Source organism: Cucumis melo, chromosome 7 (genome assembly GCF_025177605.1).
Source record: "Cucumis melo cultivar AY chromosome 7, USDA_Cmelo_AY_1.0, whole genome shotgun sequence".
Classification (NCBI taxonomy): domain Eukaryota; kingdom Viridiplantae; phylum Streptophyta; class Magnoliopsida; order Cucurbitales; family Cucurbitaceae; genus Cucumis; species Cucumis melo.
Window position 1 is genome coordinate 24,545,779 of NC_066863.1, and position 12,420 is coordinate 24,558,198.

Sequence of the window (12,420 nt, forward strand, 5' to 3'; positions counted from 1 at the left end):
TTATTTTGTCCCAAGTTATTTATTTTTGAACGATGGTTGAATATATATATCTAACACACATGTATACTACTAGTTGAACTATATTTACTTTTAACATTACATGTTGATCCGAACAATTTTATTTTTATCAGATTAAACATTATTTTGTAAGAAAAATTGTATTTTTATCAGATGATAGACAAATTTAGAAAAAAAAAAGTAGTCATATGTAACATTGCTCATAATAGCTTCTTCTCATGAATTGTATGATGTATGAGACATCATTTCAGTTATTTTGATTTAAAAAAGTTTAGTTATAACGTCTTGACCAATTTATTGTGATGTATAAAATTTGACCAATTAAGTATAATTACAAGGTTTAAAGAGAGTCTTTTCATTTTTTTTTTCTTTTTTGTGGCCTACTAGAGGATACGACTAGAAAAATTGAAAAGTTTATAGATTAAAATAGAACACTAGACGTAACTCGAAGCAATGATATTAAAATTGAATTAATTGAGTTCAAATTGCTCTTAATTAATTTAATCTCTAATTAGCTAATCAAATTGAATGCAAGTAAATTAAAGAAAACAACTCTAAGAAAATTATGATGAAACTTAATAATACATAACTAATAAAACCCCATTTCACTTTAAAAAGGAAAAAAAAAAACATGATGTGGATTAATAATATTTCTTAATTTAAACTTGATTCTTCATGAAATCATCTACCCAACTCTTCATCTGAATGTGAATATAATAATAATCCAAATAAAAGAAAATTAATTCATTAATTATACTTAAAAAGACTGAATCATATATTACTTAAATAAAATTTTATTTATATAAATGTCACTCAAATGAAATAATTAATAATGGGAAATGGGAAAATAACTTCAAATATATATTTAACAAAACATGAAAAGAAAAAATTAAACCTTGCTTAATTATTTCTATGGGCAATAAACAATCATGCATATATGTATGTAATTAAAAAGAGATTATTTTGGAACAAGAAAATGACAGCAAAATTATTTGAAAAAAAAGTACATATGAGAATTTAAAAGTTTAGTAAAGCTTAATTAGCTGCAAAAATTATATAATCTCTAAACATTAAAAAGAAGAAGATTACAAGAAAACCAAAAAGCTTAGGAGTACATATGAACTGTGAACACAATAATTATACACATATTAAAACCATATATAATCTCTAATAAAGCTAACTATATATATATATATATATATATATATGATTGATTAATATCTGGGGTTTAATTAACTTAGATATATATATGAAAAAAGAAAACAATATCCAAAATATTCAAAGAACACATGAGATGCCAATGGAGTTGGGCGTGAACCTCTCAGAAGCCGTCTTCTTCACCAAAGAGCTAATCTCCGGCGAAAGACCGGCTCCAAAGTCGGCCTCGGGGACTTCGGGAATGGTCGAGAGAGACCCAACTTCATAGAAAACATAAAATCCATCTCTAGGTTGATCTTGAGCACGAAAAATCGGGGTATTGGAATTAGGTTTTGGCCGGAAAAGAGAGCGGAGAATTTTGGAGAAGGACCGAGAGAACTTGGAAGAAGCCTTGGACGGGACACAAGTGCGGGGCGGTGGTGGGGTCGGGAGTGAAGCTTGGTGGTGGTGGCCGTTGGAGGAGGATAAATGAGGCATGGAGAAAGTTCGTGATGCTATGGCGGAGTCGAGATGTCGTTTGAAGGAATTGAGCTCAAAGGAATCATAGAGAGAGCTTTCGCAGTCCCAGAAAGGAGAGTTGGCGTTGTGACTTTCTTTGGTAATTTGATGAACTTTTTTTTCCATTTTTGTTTTTGGTAGAAATAAGGAAGAGGAAACTCTCTTTATTAAATTGATGTATAATTAATTATGTGTTGGGAAATTGGTTGGTGAAGTTTGAAAGGGAAATGGTTTAATAGCAAAACTAAAAAAGAAGGGCACTTTCCATTATAGTTCACGGCCATGCTATAATAGCCATATGTTTATATTTCTCTTCTACATATCTCACTAATTAATCAATCTTAATCCCTACTTTTATTGCAATACTTATGGTTTTTCTTTTCATTTAACACTTATATTTTCCCAAAAATACACTATTTTTAACCCTAACTTGTTAGAGGTTGGAGAAATAACTAAATAGTCGGTTATTCAAAAACTAAAATGAACAATTTTTAAGTACAAATATGTAAAAAACGAAAATCATTTTATTCATTGGAATCTTTTCGTTTTTAAATTTATACTCGATCTTTTAGTATGATTCGAACTTTTTGAACCAATTTTAGAAATTAATAAATTAACTATTTCCTATATATATATATATATATATATTTATTTATTTATTTATTTTTCTCACAATACATATGTTTAATTGAAAATATTAGAAACAAAAGTATAAGTTAGGTTGTGAACTAAAAAATTAATTGAAATAGAGGTTGTTAGTATGTACAAGTTGATGAAATCAACAAGAATCTAAAACCATAGCTTTGTGTCCATATAAATTAGGAAGATGTGATTTTTATGATTGTACTTTTCCAATCAAAAATTATTGTCAACAATTTGTTGCAAACAAATTTACAAATAGATTATGATAAGAATGTGTGATTTGATTTTCTAAAATTGGTTTGGATTTGGGAAATAAAATAGGATTCAGCTAAACTAAATTATTACCATGATAATGATTATTTTATGGAAAAATTATAACATAATTAAGGATTTGGAAATGAGGTTGAATATAATGTATATCTATTGCTGAAATTTGTGTTGCTTTGACTTGAATATTAATCCTAGTTGCCTTTAATCTTCAAATAATTATGTGGCGAGGTTGTTGAATTTTTAATATATATATGTTGAATGATAAATTATTTACGATAATACTATGCGAATGCAAAACTAATTGAAGAACAAGATTGTTTTATCTTAGGGACAGTAAGACAACAAATCTATTTGCACAAAAGAGTAGAGATGCGAAACGTCTTAAGGAGAGCGTTCCACGACTCGACCATTTACTAACCAATTTTTGTTTTGCAGATTGCATTTTTTAACCAGGCGTTTTAATCATTAAGCATCTTGATCAGTTGGCATTTTGATCAATAGTTGAGACTAGTAGGTGAGACGATCAGTGTGTGACTAGATTAGGCGAGATACAAAAGGCAAGGAAATACATGTTTTGTCTAGGACTAGGCGTTAAAGCTTCTTAACTTACTACTACTTTTTATATATATATTATTTATTTAAAAGAGTAAATTTCATACCTTGAACAATGGTGAAAAATGGTAAATTGGGTAAACTATTTACATTTCGGGATAGTAATTTAATTTTAACATAAAATATAAATAGTTTGTTTTATTATTCTTAAAAAACCCCGTTTCACATTTGCTTATAAATTTTTTTTTAATATCATATTATTTTATAAACACTTATGAGACATTTGAGATACAGAGTGAGTTATTATAGTACATAGATTAGATTATAATGTTTAGGGTACAAAGTATTATAATCTATGTTATTATAATATGTACTTAGAGGGCATATTACTATAGTCCAAATTATAGTAGTCTGTAAAATAAATATAATTGGTTATCCTAAATATATTTTTTTTAATTGTCAAATTTGGCAAAATGGACAAACTATTTATACTTTATGACAAAATCAAGTATAATGAGTTTTTGTCTTTTAGTGGTTTTTTTGCCAAAGAGTGTAAATAGTTTGTATTTTTATTATTCTTGAAAAAGAAAACTTAAAATAAACTAGTATTTTAATCTTGAATTCAATTATTGGAAAATTATAATTTTTTATCGGGTTATATTTGAGTATAAAAAAATCATAAATTTTTATTTTTATTTGACCGCTAAGTTTTTCTAACATTGTAAATTTTAAGTTTAAAAGATAATTTTATGTGTTCGAGCAAGTTAAATTGACCAACCGAAAAAAAAGAAATATGTTATTAAGCTAAAATTAGGGATTTCTACGCATATAGCCTAAATAAATATATCAATTATATATGTAGCATGGGAAAGTGCATTTCAAAAACTATTATTTTAATTAAACTAAGAGCAAACTTGGAATGACTTATAAAAATTGTTTTTCAAATTTTCATTTTTATTTAAACACTTTTGACAAAAGTATTTTAAAACTTTTTTTAAAAGTATTTGTATGTACAAGTTTCTTTTGTTTGTTATATATACCAATTAAAAATGTTTTAAATTTCAAGGTTAATTGGTGGCTTGCAATCAGAGGTTTGGTTGGCGATGGTTGTTGAAAATTCACCGGTAAAGTCACCAGAGGTGGTGGTTGGAGATTGGTCGGCGACGATCACAAGATCATGGTGGTCAAAAGTTTGGTTGACAAAATTCTCAACCCTTGAAACAAATACTACTAAAGTTGGAGAATAGCAAAGACACGTAGGTTATTTTCAATCACAATCCTAATCTCCAACTAAAACTAAACATTGCTCAAACAAGACATGGACTATTATAACCCATCCCCACTCCACTCTACTTCTGGCTCTAAACATGTTGATAGATGTTTAATAAACATTTGTTTTTCAAATTTCAATTTTTAAACATTAAATTTTACTTATCAATTTTTTCATTTTAATTGTTTACTTTTAAAAAGCTAAACTAAATTTTGAAATATTATATATATATATATATAAAAGTAGTTTTTAAAGAGAAATTGTAAAAATAGGACATTTGACAAAATATTTACACTTAAAAAATCAAGTGTAACAAATTTTGTTTTATAGTGGTTTTGTTCTATAGAGTGTAAATAATTTTTTTCTCCATTTAAAATAAAAAACCCTCTTTTTAAAACATGTTTTTACGTTTCAAAATTTGTCCAAGAATTTAAGTAATTTTAAGAAAACAAGCATAATACACCAACATAGTTTTTCAATTATATATAATGATTTATAATTTATATCTTGTGGCTTTCTTAGTACGATATCTGATTATGGGAAGACAAGTTGAACCTTTGATCTCTAAAGAAGAAGAAAATTATGTCAATTATTGTTGAGTTAATTAAGCTTATTTCAACCCTATTCGAAGAGTTTGCTTATAATTATTTTAAAATATTTTTAATACATACATATACAATTAAAATTATAGAAATAGGGAAAAGAGAAGAAGACACGAGTAGAAAGGTAAACGGAGGGGATATTTGGAAGTAACATAAAAAGAGACAAAATCATGTGAATATCTATATCTATATATATATATATATGAGTTGTATTTTGTTATCTTAAAAACACATTAAGATAACGTTTGGTATTAATTAGGTAAAACTTCATTATTCAATACACAAAGCCAATCCTCATTTTTGGGGACTTTGAGATTAAATGTTTTTCCCCATTTTCTTTAACATTATCCGTTTAACTTTAACTTTATTATTGTTACATCTTTAATAATCCAACTTCCAACATTAATTACTTTTTAACCAACCCTTAACAAAAATAAAGAAAAAAAATAAATAAATGAGAAAAAGATACCATTCATTTTGTAAGAAGTATTTATTTCAATCCTTGTAATCACTTTTTATATGTCATTTATTTTCAACCACTAGTTTAATACAACTCTAGTACTCGTTAAACTATTTTAAGTTGGTAGTCTTAACTTTTTACGTTTGAGTTTTGAAATTAGAGAATTAATTTGTTACATGATAGGTATTCCTTATTTCTTATTGATTTTCTTTTCACACTTTGCAACACAAAAGTGATGTTAAAAATTAAAAATGAAAAAATCTTTGCATTTCACTACCCTTGAAATGACCTTGTTAGATACACATTAACAAATTAAAATAAATAGATCATAATTACAATTATATATTCTCTCTATCCATTCACATCATTCCCAGCTTCACCTAATAACTCATCATAATTCTGAACTTCCTTACCCCTTTTCTAATATACAACAACAAATCAAGATATCCTCCCCATCCCTTTGGTTTGCATACAACTAATCAAGTTTTATCCAAGTGAAAAATCCTCACCCTATTTTAAGGGGGAAACGACACAACTTATTTTGTGGGAATCACAATAGAGATGGATTGTAACAATAATGATATGTTGCCTAAGACCGCAAACTAATGTTCAATCAACGACATCGTTGCTGAAGAGCTTGAACTGTTGGGCATCAAGAACAAGTTTTCTAATAGAAGAGAAAGCACCCATGAAACCAACCCCGGAGAAGACGATGATGATGGCGAGATTGGTGGAGTAGGTGAGGGAAGATTTAGGAGGGTTGTGAGTGATGTTGTAGAGAAGCATTGGCAAAATGAAATCAAGAGGAATGAAGCCAATAGCTCCCACCACAGCACTAATGTCACCAAAGAAAGGGAGCATTGCAGCAAAAAACCCACACATTATCATGTATAATGTACGAAGAATGAGCCTTGGAATTAGATTTCTTTTCGAAAACATTCCTTTCTTTACATCTGCTGATTGCTTCTCCATTATCTCGTATGCCACTTGTGAATATACCTACGTACAAATTTTCATATTACCTTTATTTATTGTTTTTATCACGACATCTAAAATAATGTTATCTTTATGAATGTGATTTTTTAAAAAATACAGTTGATCTAATGTTGTTTTTCTTTGAAATCATATCAATTTTGTATCATATAATTGTTTTTACTAGTTCATGAAAAATGTGAAAAAGCACAAATGAGAATTCTTTTTGTGCAGTTTAAAGTCAATTAAGATAGTAACACTTATCTAAGTTTAGGATAGAAGTTAGAATAAAAAGTCTCGAATTTTGCTTTTTATTTTTATTTCATTTATAGGTTTAAAAATGTTACACATTTAGTCATTTTTACTCTTTGAGATTTGAGTTAGGTTAGTCTTTATGTTTAGCTTGAAAATTGTAAATTTGTACCCTTGAATTTGCATACCAATATTTATCAACGATGGATATTGATAGACATTAATTGACTTCTATCGATATCTATTAATGTCAACAATAAACACTAGTAGACTTTTATCAATGTCGAAATTTTGCTCTTTTAAAACTATTGAGACCCAATAGAAAAACCGAAAAAGGTATATATTTCCTTAGTAAGAAGCTTGGATGGTTAGTAGAAGAATGATAAGAGAGGAGTGAACTAACCAGGCCAATGGCGAGGAGTTGAAGAAGAACAAAGATGACAGCAAGGCCCAAAATCCAAGTAGGAGCCAATGAAGGGCCATTGTCCGGCATCAAGCTTTGAAGAATATTGGATGTGGCCTTGTTTCCAAATACCCAATATCCTGACCCAGCAATTGCATAGAATGTTACAAATATCACACTATAACACATTATAAGTCCTTTCACCATCTTCCCACTTGCCGGAGGAGCTAGAGTTGCCTGTTCAAATTGTTATCATGAAACCAAACCTTTTAAATCAAAATCTTATTGACTACTTTAAATAATTATTAGGGAGGTAGGAGAATAATATGTAATATCAGCCTCTCACATATTTGAAATATATACTTATTTTACTTGAATTTCAGGGAGGATTCCGTTCCCGAAAATGGCTGCTAAAATGGAGATGGATGTGAATGCACTGAACGCCCTTGATTTTGTTGATGATTCTAATGAGTATTCCCTTGTTGGAGCCTCTTTACTCCTTGCTTCATTCAATCAAACAAAAGTTAAAGCGAATTTATACTATATCTTATCGGTTTATATGCACATCTCGACTAAAAATTAAGGTGTATACCTGCAATGATACAAGCAACAACAACAAGAAACGCGTAGCCCAAGCTGAGAAGAAGAGAACCCAGATTGACATGCCTAAGAGAGTGGAAAGTGGGAAGCTGAGACAAAATGATCATCACCCCCGTTACAATTGCTATGAACTCGTACAGTTTCATCGATCCATTTGGATTAAGGCTCGAATATATTATCTGTTCATTTAAGTACACACCAAAAGCACGTCAATTTTTCTTTCTTCTATTCTCTTCTCTTCTTTTACCTTGAAAAGATAGAAAAACTTCACGATTTTTCAAAAGATACATAATGTTAATTATGATATAAACGAAATCAAAGAATAAAAAATAAAAAATAAAAAAACAACAAAAGAATCAATACATTGATTTACATAATTCATTAACTATGTTAATTACATTAAAATTTGAATGTCAAAAGTATAATATTTGAAATGTGAAATAAAAGATTGAGATTCGAATGTCAATTAAACTCATAAATACTCCAACAGAAGAGTGAAAGGAGAGAAAAAGGAAGAAAACTCCATTGCACATGTTCTCATTGGGTCAACATTTCACACTAATTGTCAATTAAAGCAACATTATGATAACAATGATTATTATTATTATTATTATTATTATTATTATTATTGTCAAAATCTGTGGGTGAAGCTTGTAAGAAAGAAATAAGAAGTGAGATTTGATTTGATACCATAAGCATGATGATGAAGTATAATTTGAGAGTAATAAAAGATAGAGATGAAAGAGATATATTAGAGACCTCGAGGCATTGTCCTGCAAGTAAAATTGCTCCAATTCCAACTCCAGTATTGATTGCCGTTTGAATAAATATTACAAAGTAAAACATCCATCCAGATCCTGTTCTCAAAATTATATTTCAATTTAATTTAAACATTAATATCAATTTTCATGTTTTTCATATAAATTTATGTTATAAAATTAAGATCTATAAAAACATAATGATCCACCTTAGTATATAAACATATAACTATTTAAAAAATATTATTCAAATTATTCAACTAGTGGTTTCTTTACTTTAGCTCACATGACAATACTTCTCAAATTCTAAGTTTCAACACTTTATCCTTTCAAAATGCAATGATTGAGCCCTCAACTTCAATTTTTATTAAGTTAAAGTAATGCGATTTATTTATGTGATGAGACTAATATTGTCATACATACATATAATCTATATATCAAATCACATTAGACTTAATAGATCAATTATTATTGTAAAAGCTTATCGTTCCACTCTTCGTTTTTGTATGGTTGAAATTTAAAAAATAAAATAGAGACTTGTAAATAGAGTTGTCCCTTTCATCCATTTCAATTTCCAATCTCCAAAATATTTTCTTTTAGTTTGACAAAAATTGAGGATTCTTGCATGGAGAAAATTTTTGGTTTACTTTATTAATTTAATCTCAACTAAATAGATATTTTTTTAAAAAAATCATGTTTAAATGGATATTTTTAATATAGATTTGATTTAAATAAAAATATTAAAACTTTTCTAATGAAAACAGAAAAAAAAAAAAAAAGAAAAAAGAAACCCATGTGAAAAATATAATAATTTAGAAGTCCAATCCTTGTAAATATCACTAACATTTATGAACATAAAAGGCAGAAGAAGGGAGGCCTAGTTGGGTGACATGTCACTATTTAGCCAAGAAGGAGAAATCTCTCTTCATTTCCTTCTCCTTCCTTCTAGGATTTCTAGCTACATTCAGAGTAGGTCTCCGGGAGTACTTAAATGAACATCTGTAATTTTAAAACCACATTTCTAATAATTGAACCAAAAATCAAAATACATTGACAAAATTAAAAATAGTATATTATCAAAGAAGGAAAAATAAATGATACATATATATATATATATATATATATATATATATATATAATTTCTAAAAAGTACATGTTTGGAGAAAAGGGAGACATAGAGCTTATTAAATCAGTAGGCCCTTTTTTTCTTTCCTGAGACACTAATAGGTGTAGTATGAGAGGTGAGGTGTTAAAAAATATAATAAATCAGGTCTAGAGGGGGGCTGGCTGCAAGAAAGACACATTTGTAAATGTGTGAGATTTGTTTGTCAACCATATACTAAATTATATTTATTTGAAATTTTGGGTAATTTAGGAATAAGAGCGAACATGTTAGATTGAAAAACCAAGCTAACCGATCAAAATCAACCAAACCAAAAATGGTGATCAGAAATAAAAAGAGATTCGACCGATGTTGGTTTGAGAAAAACCTAAACAAAATGTTATAACTATAATTTTACTGGAAAAAAACTAATTCGGACCAACAGATTCTAACTCCTATTTAGGAGTGGGAACAGTTGCAACCCTAATCATTATGGTATTAAATGTGGACTAAAAAGCTTATATGGAGTATGCAATTACGCGTGGATTAATCTCTCTCTCTTCTTACCCACCAACCTCACCCCTTTTCCAAAATATATAAATATAACTTTGATATTCTTTCAACCTTCAAATAAAAATAAATAACAATGTCTTTCAAACACAGGTTCATTTAAACTCAATTTATGATACTACGACAAAACCTAATCGGTACCCTTTTTAACCTTCAAAGTGTTCATATGCTTATTCTCTAAAAAAATTTGAAATTTGATGTGTTGTTAAACTGAAAATAAAAAATGTCAAACTAAGTTTATTCCTAGGTAATTGATCATAATCGGTGAAAGGTTTAATATTTATCTTTACAATTGTTGTACTCAAAATAAAAATAAAAAAGGTTACTACCATATATATTTAAATAAAGGCTTATGATATCTTCATCCACATATATTTTAAAAATTTATTAAGCAATTGTTCTAAAAAAACATTAAGTGGTTAATAAAAATTAGGGGAAAAAATATTAAGATGGTTTATTATTGTAGAAATTATTTTTAAAGGGAGAACATATAAAAGTATAAAGAAAAAACAAGTCGCTAAAACTGCACTAAGAAAAAGAATGTGGGAAAACACTAACCACGAAAATCCAACATTATCAATCCTCAAATAAATAAATAAAAACCTAACATTTCGTCATAAATATGACACTATGACATATATATTTAAAATATTCTCTTTATAAAATGACAAAACAAAATCAAAATATTTTTTAATACAATAAATTATGGGAAGAAAAAATCACTAAAAAATTCAAAAGGGTCGATGTCAATTACTTGTTAAAAAGAGAGCAACAATATTGTTGAAGAATAAACTTTCAATCAATCTTACATTATTAGTCACTTAAAAATAAATTTTAAAATTATTGGCTAAATAATACTAATTAATAATTTTTATTTAAAAAAATATAATACATGTGAATACGGGTTTAAAATTTATTATAAAATGTTTAATAAATTAAATAAACTTAGGATGAAAATGATATTTACTATTTTATATATATATAAGGAAATATGAACAGAATTGAACTCAATATGCCATAAGTATATTGTTATATAATATATAGACTATGCTATTGCTATATATATATATATATATATATATATATATATATATATATATATATATATATATATATATATATATATATATATATATAAAAGTAGCTTTCACTTTAGCATCATTACTTTTCACTTTCCACAAGTAAATATGAAAACAAATACTAATGGGTTTGCAACTTTTTTAGTCTTTTACGTTTTTGAAGCAGAGAATTTCGCATCACATAATTCAGCCTAATTTTCTTAATATAGTTTTAAATCAAATTAAAAAGAAAAAATTAAGCTTTCGCCGGAAAATGCAATGGAGGAATTAATCAATTATTAAAAAGAAAAAAAAAATAGTTACCCAACACGTCGGCCGCGAGTTCCCGGAATCGGATGTGGCGGCGGCCGGCTTTTTCGCAGTGATCTAAAACCTTCGACATGAGAAAATACGAATAGAAAGTCACAACCGCCATGATCGTCAAGCAGAAAAACCCTAATCCCCAACCTAATCCTCTGAACGCGTACGGCAGCGTTAGAATCGTCGGTCCGACGATCGCCGTCGTCAAATGGAATCCGGCATGCCACCATTCCCCTGTTTAATCGTCGATCCAAAGAAACTTAATCAGATAAAATTACTCTGTTTTCGATTTTTCAGAGAATGGAAACAAGTGTGAAAACAGAGACGATTTGACGATACTGAAACCAATCTGTCCTTTTTGTGAAGTTACCTTTGGATTGGAGGACGAATGTTGCTCCGGCGTCGTTCTGGCGTTCGGTGTCGGTGAAAAGGTCGTGGGTGATGGGAGGAGGCTGATTCACCATCGCAAATGTTGGGGTGGAGGGGCGGGGGAATCCAGGGCCGGTGGAGAAAGCGAGGCCAAACTGAAATTGAAAGTGTCGGAGTTGGCATTCATATTTAAAGATGGAATAAGTCAATCACATTATTTTTTACGTTTTCTTCTGTTCTTTTTGTTTTTTTTTTTTTTTTTTGTTGGTTTCTCATTTATTAACACGTTTTATTTTTTGCAATGAGATTTCAAAATTCATCATTGAATATTATTTATGTACCCATTGAAAAACTATATATATTTATCCATATTTAGAACCAAAAAAAAACCTCATTTATATTAAATTTGTTATACACTTAATTTCATAAAACAATTGTGTTGATTATTTAGTAGTTCAAAAAACATAAATTACTTGTTTTTGATAAGGTTTGATTACGTACTCAATTCCTCGATCCTTAATTCATTCGATATTCTTTTTCTATTG

The 12,420-nt window shown here is 28.3% G+C and overlaps 2 protein-coding genes across 2 annotated transcripts; both read right to left on the reverse strand.

Annotated features, from left to right (window-relative positions):
• Positions 1–1,028: 1,028 nt before the first annotated feature.
• LOC103493107 (uncharacterized) lies at positions 1,029–1,872 on the reverse strand. Its single transcript, XM_008453737.3, has one exon. It carries the CDS (start codon positions 1,798–1,800, stop codon positions 1,297–1,299), a length of 504 nt encoding a protein of 167 aa, XP_008451959.2. The 5' UTR covers positions 1,801–1,872; the 3' UTR covers positions 1,029–1,296.
• A 3,843-nt stretch (positions 1,873–5,715) lies between these two features.
• On the reverse strand, positions 5,716–12,078 carry LOC103493108 (probable GABA transporter 2). The gene is made up of 7 exons (XM_008453738.3): positions 11,877–12,078; positions 11,510–11,740; positions 8,457–8,554; positions 7,690–7,876; positions 7,470–7,600; positions 7,098–7,334; positions 5,716–6,469 (listed from the first exon to the last, which is right to left on the reverse strand). Exons 1-7 carry the CDS (start codon positions 11,968–11,970, stop codon positions 6,080–6,082), a joined length of 1,368 nt encoding a protein of 455 aa, XP_008451960.2. The 5' UTR covers positions 11,971–12,078; the 3' UTR covers positions 5,716–6,079.
• Between the last annotated feature and the right edge of the window lie 342 nt (positions 12,079–12,420).

What these genes read in the sequence shown, in the direction of transcription:
- LOC103493107 (XM_008453737.3), bottom strand. Translation starts at nt 1,800, where the DNA reads ATGGAAAAAAAAGTTCATCAAATTACCAAAGAAAGTCACAACGCCAAC.
- LOC103493108 (XM_008453738.3), bottom strand. Translation starts at nt 11,970, where the DNA reads ATGGTGAATCAGCCTCCTCCCATCACCCACGACCTTTTCACCGACACC. An exon ending in ACTCGCGGCCGACGTGTTGG is followed by an intron (nt 8,555 to 11,509) that starts GTAACTATTTTT and finishes TTTTGAGAACAG; the next exon opens with GATCTGGATGGATGTTTTAC. An exon ending in GAATCCTCCCTGAAATTCAA is followed by an intron (nt 7,335 to 7,469) that starts GTAAAATAAGTA and finishes CAATTTGAACAG; the next exon opens with GCAACTCTAGCTCCTCCGGC.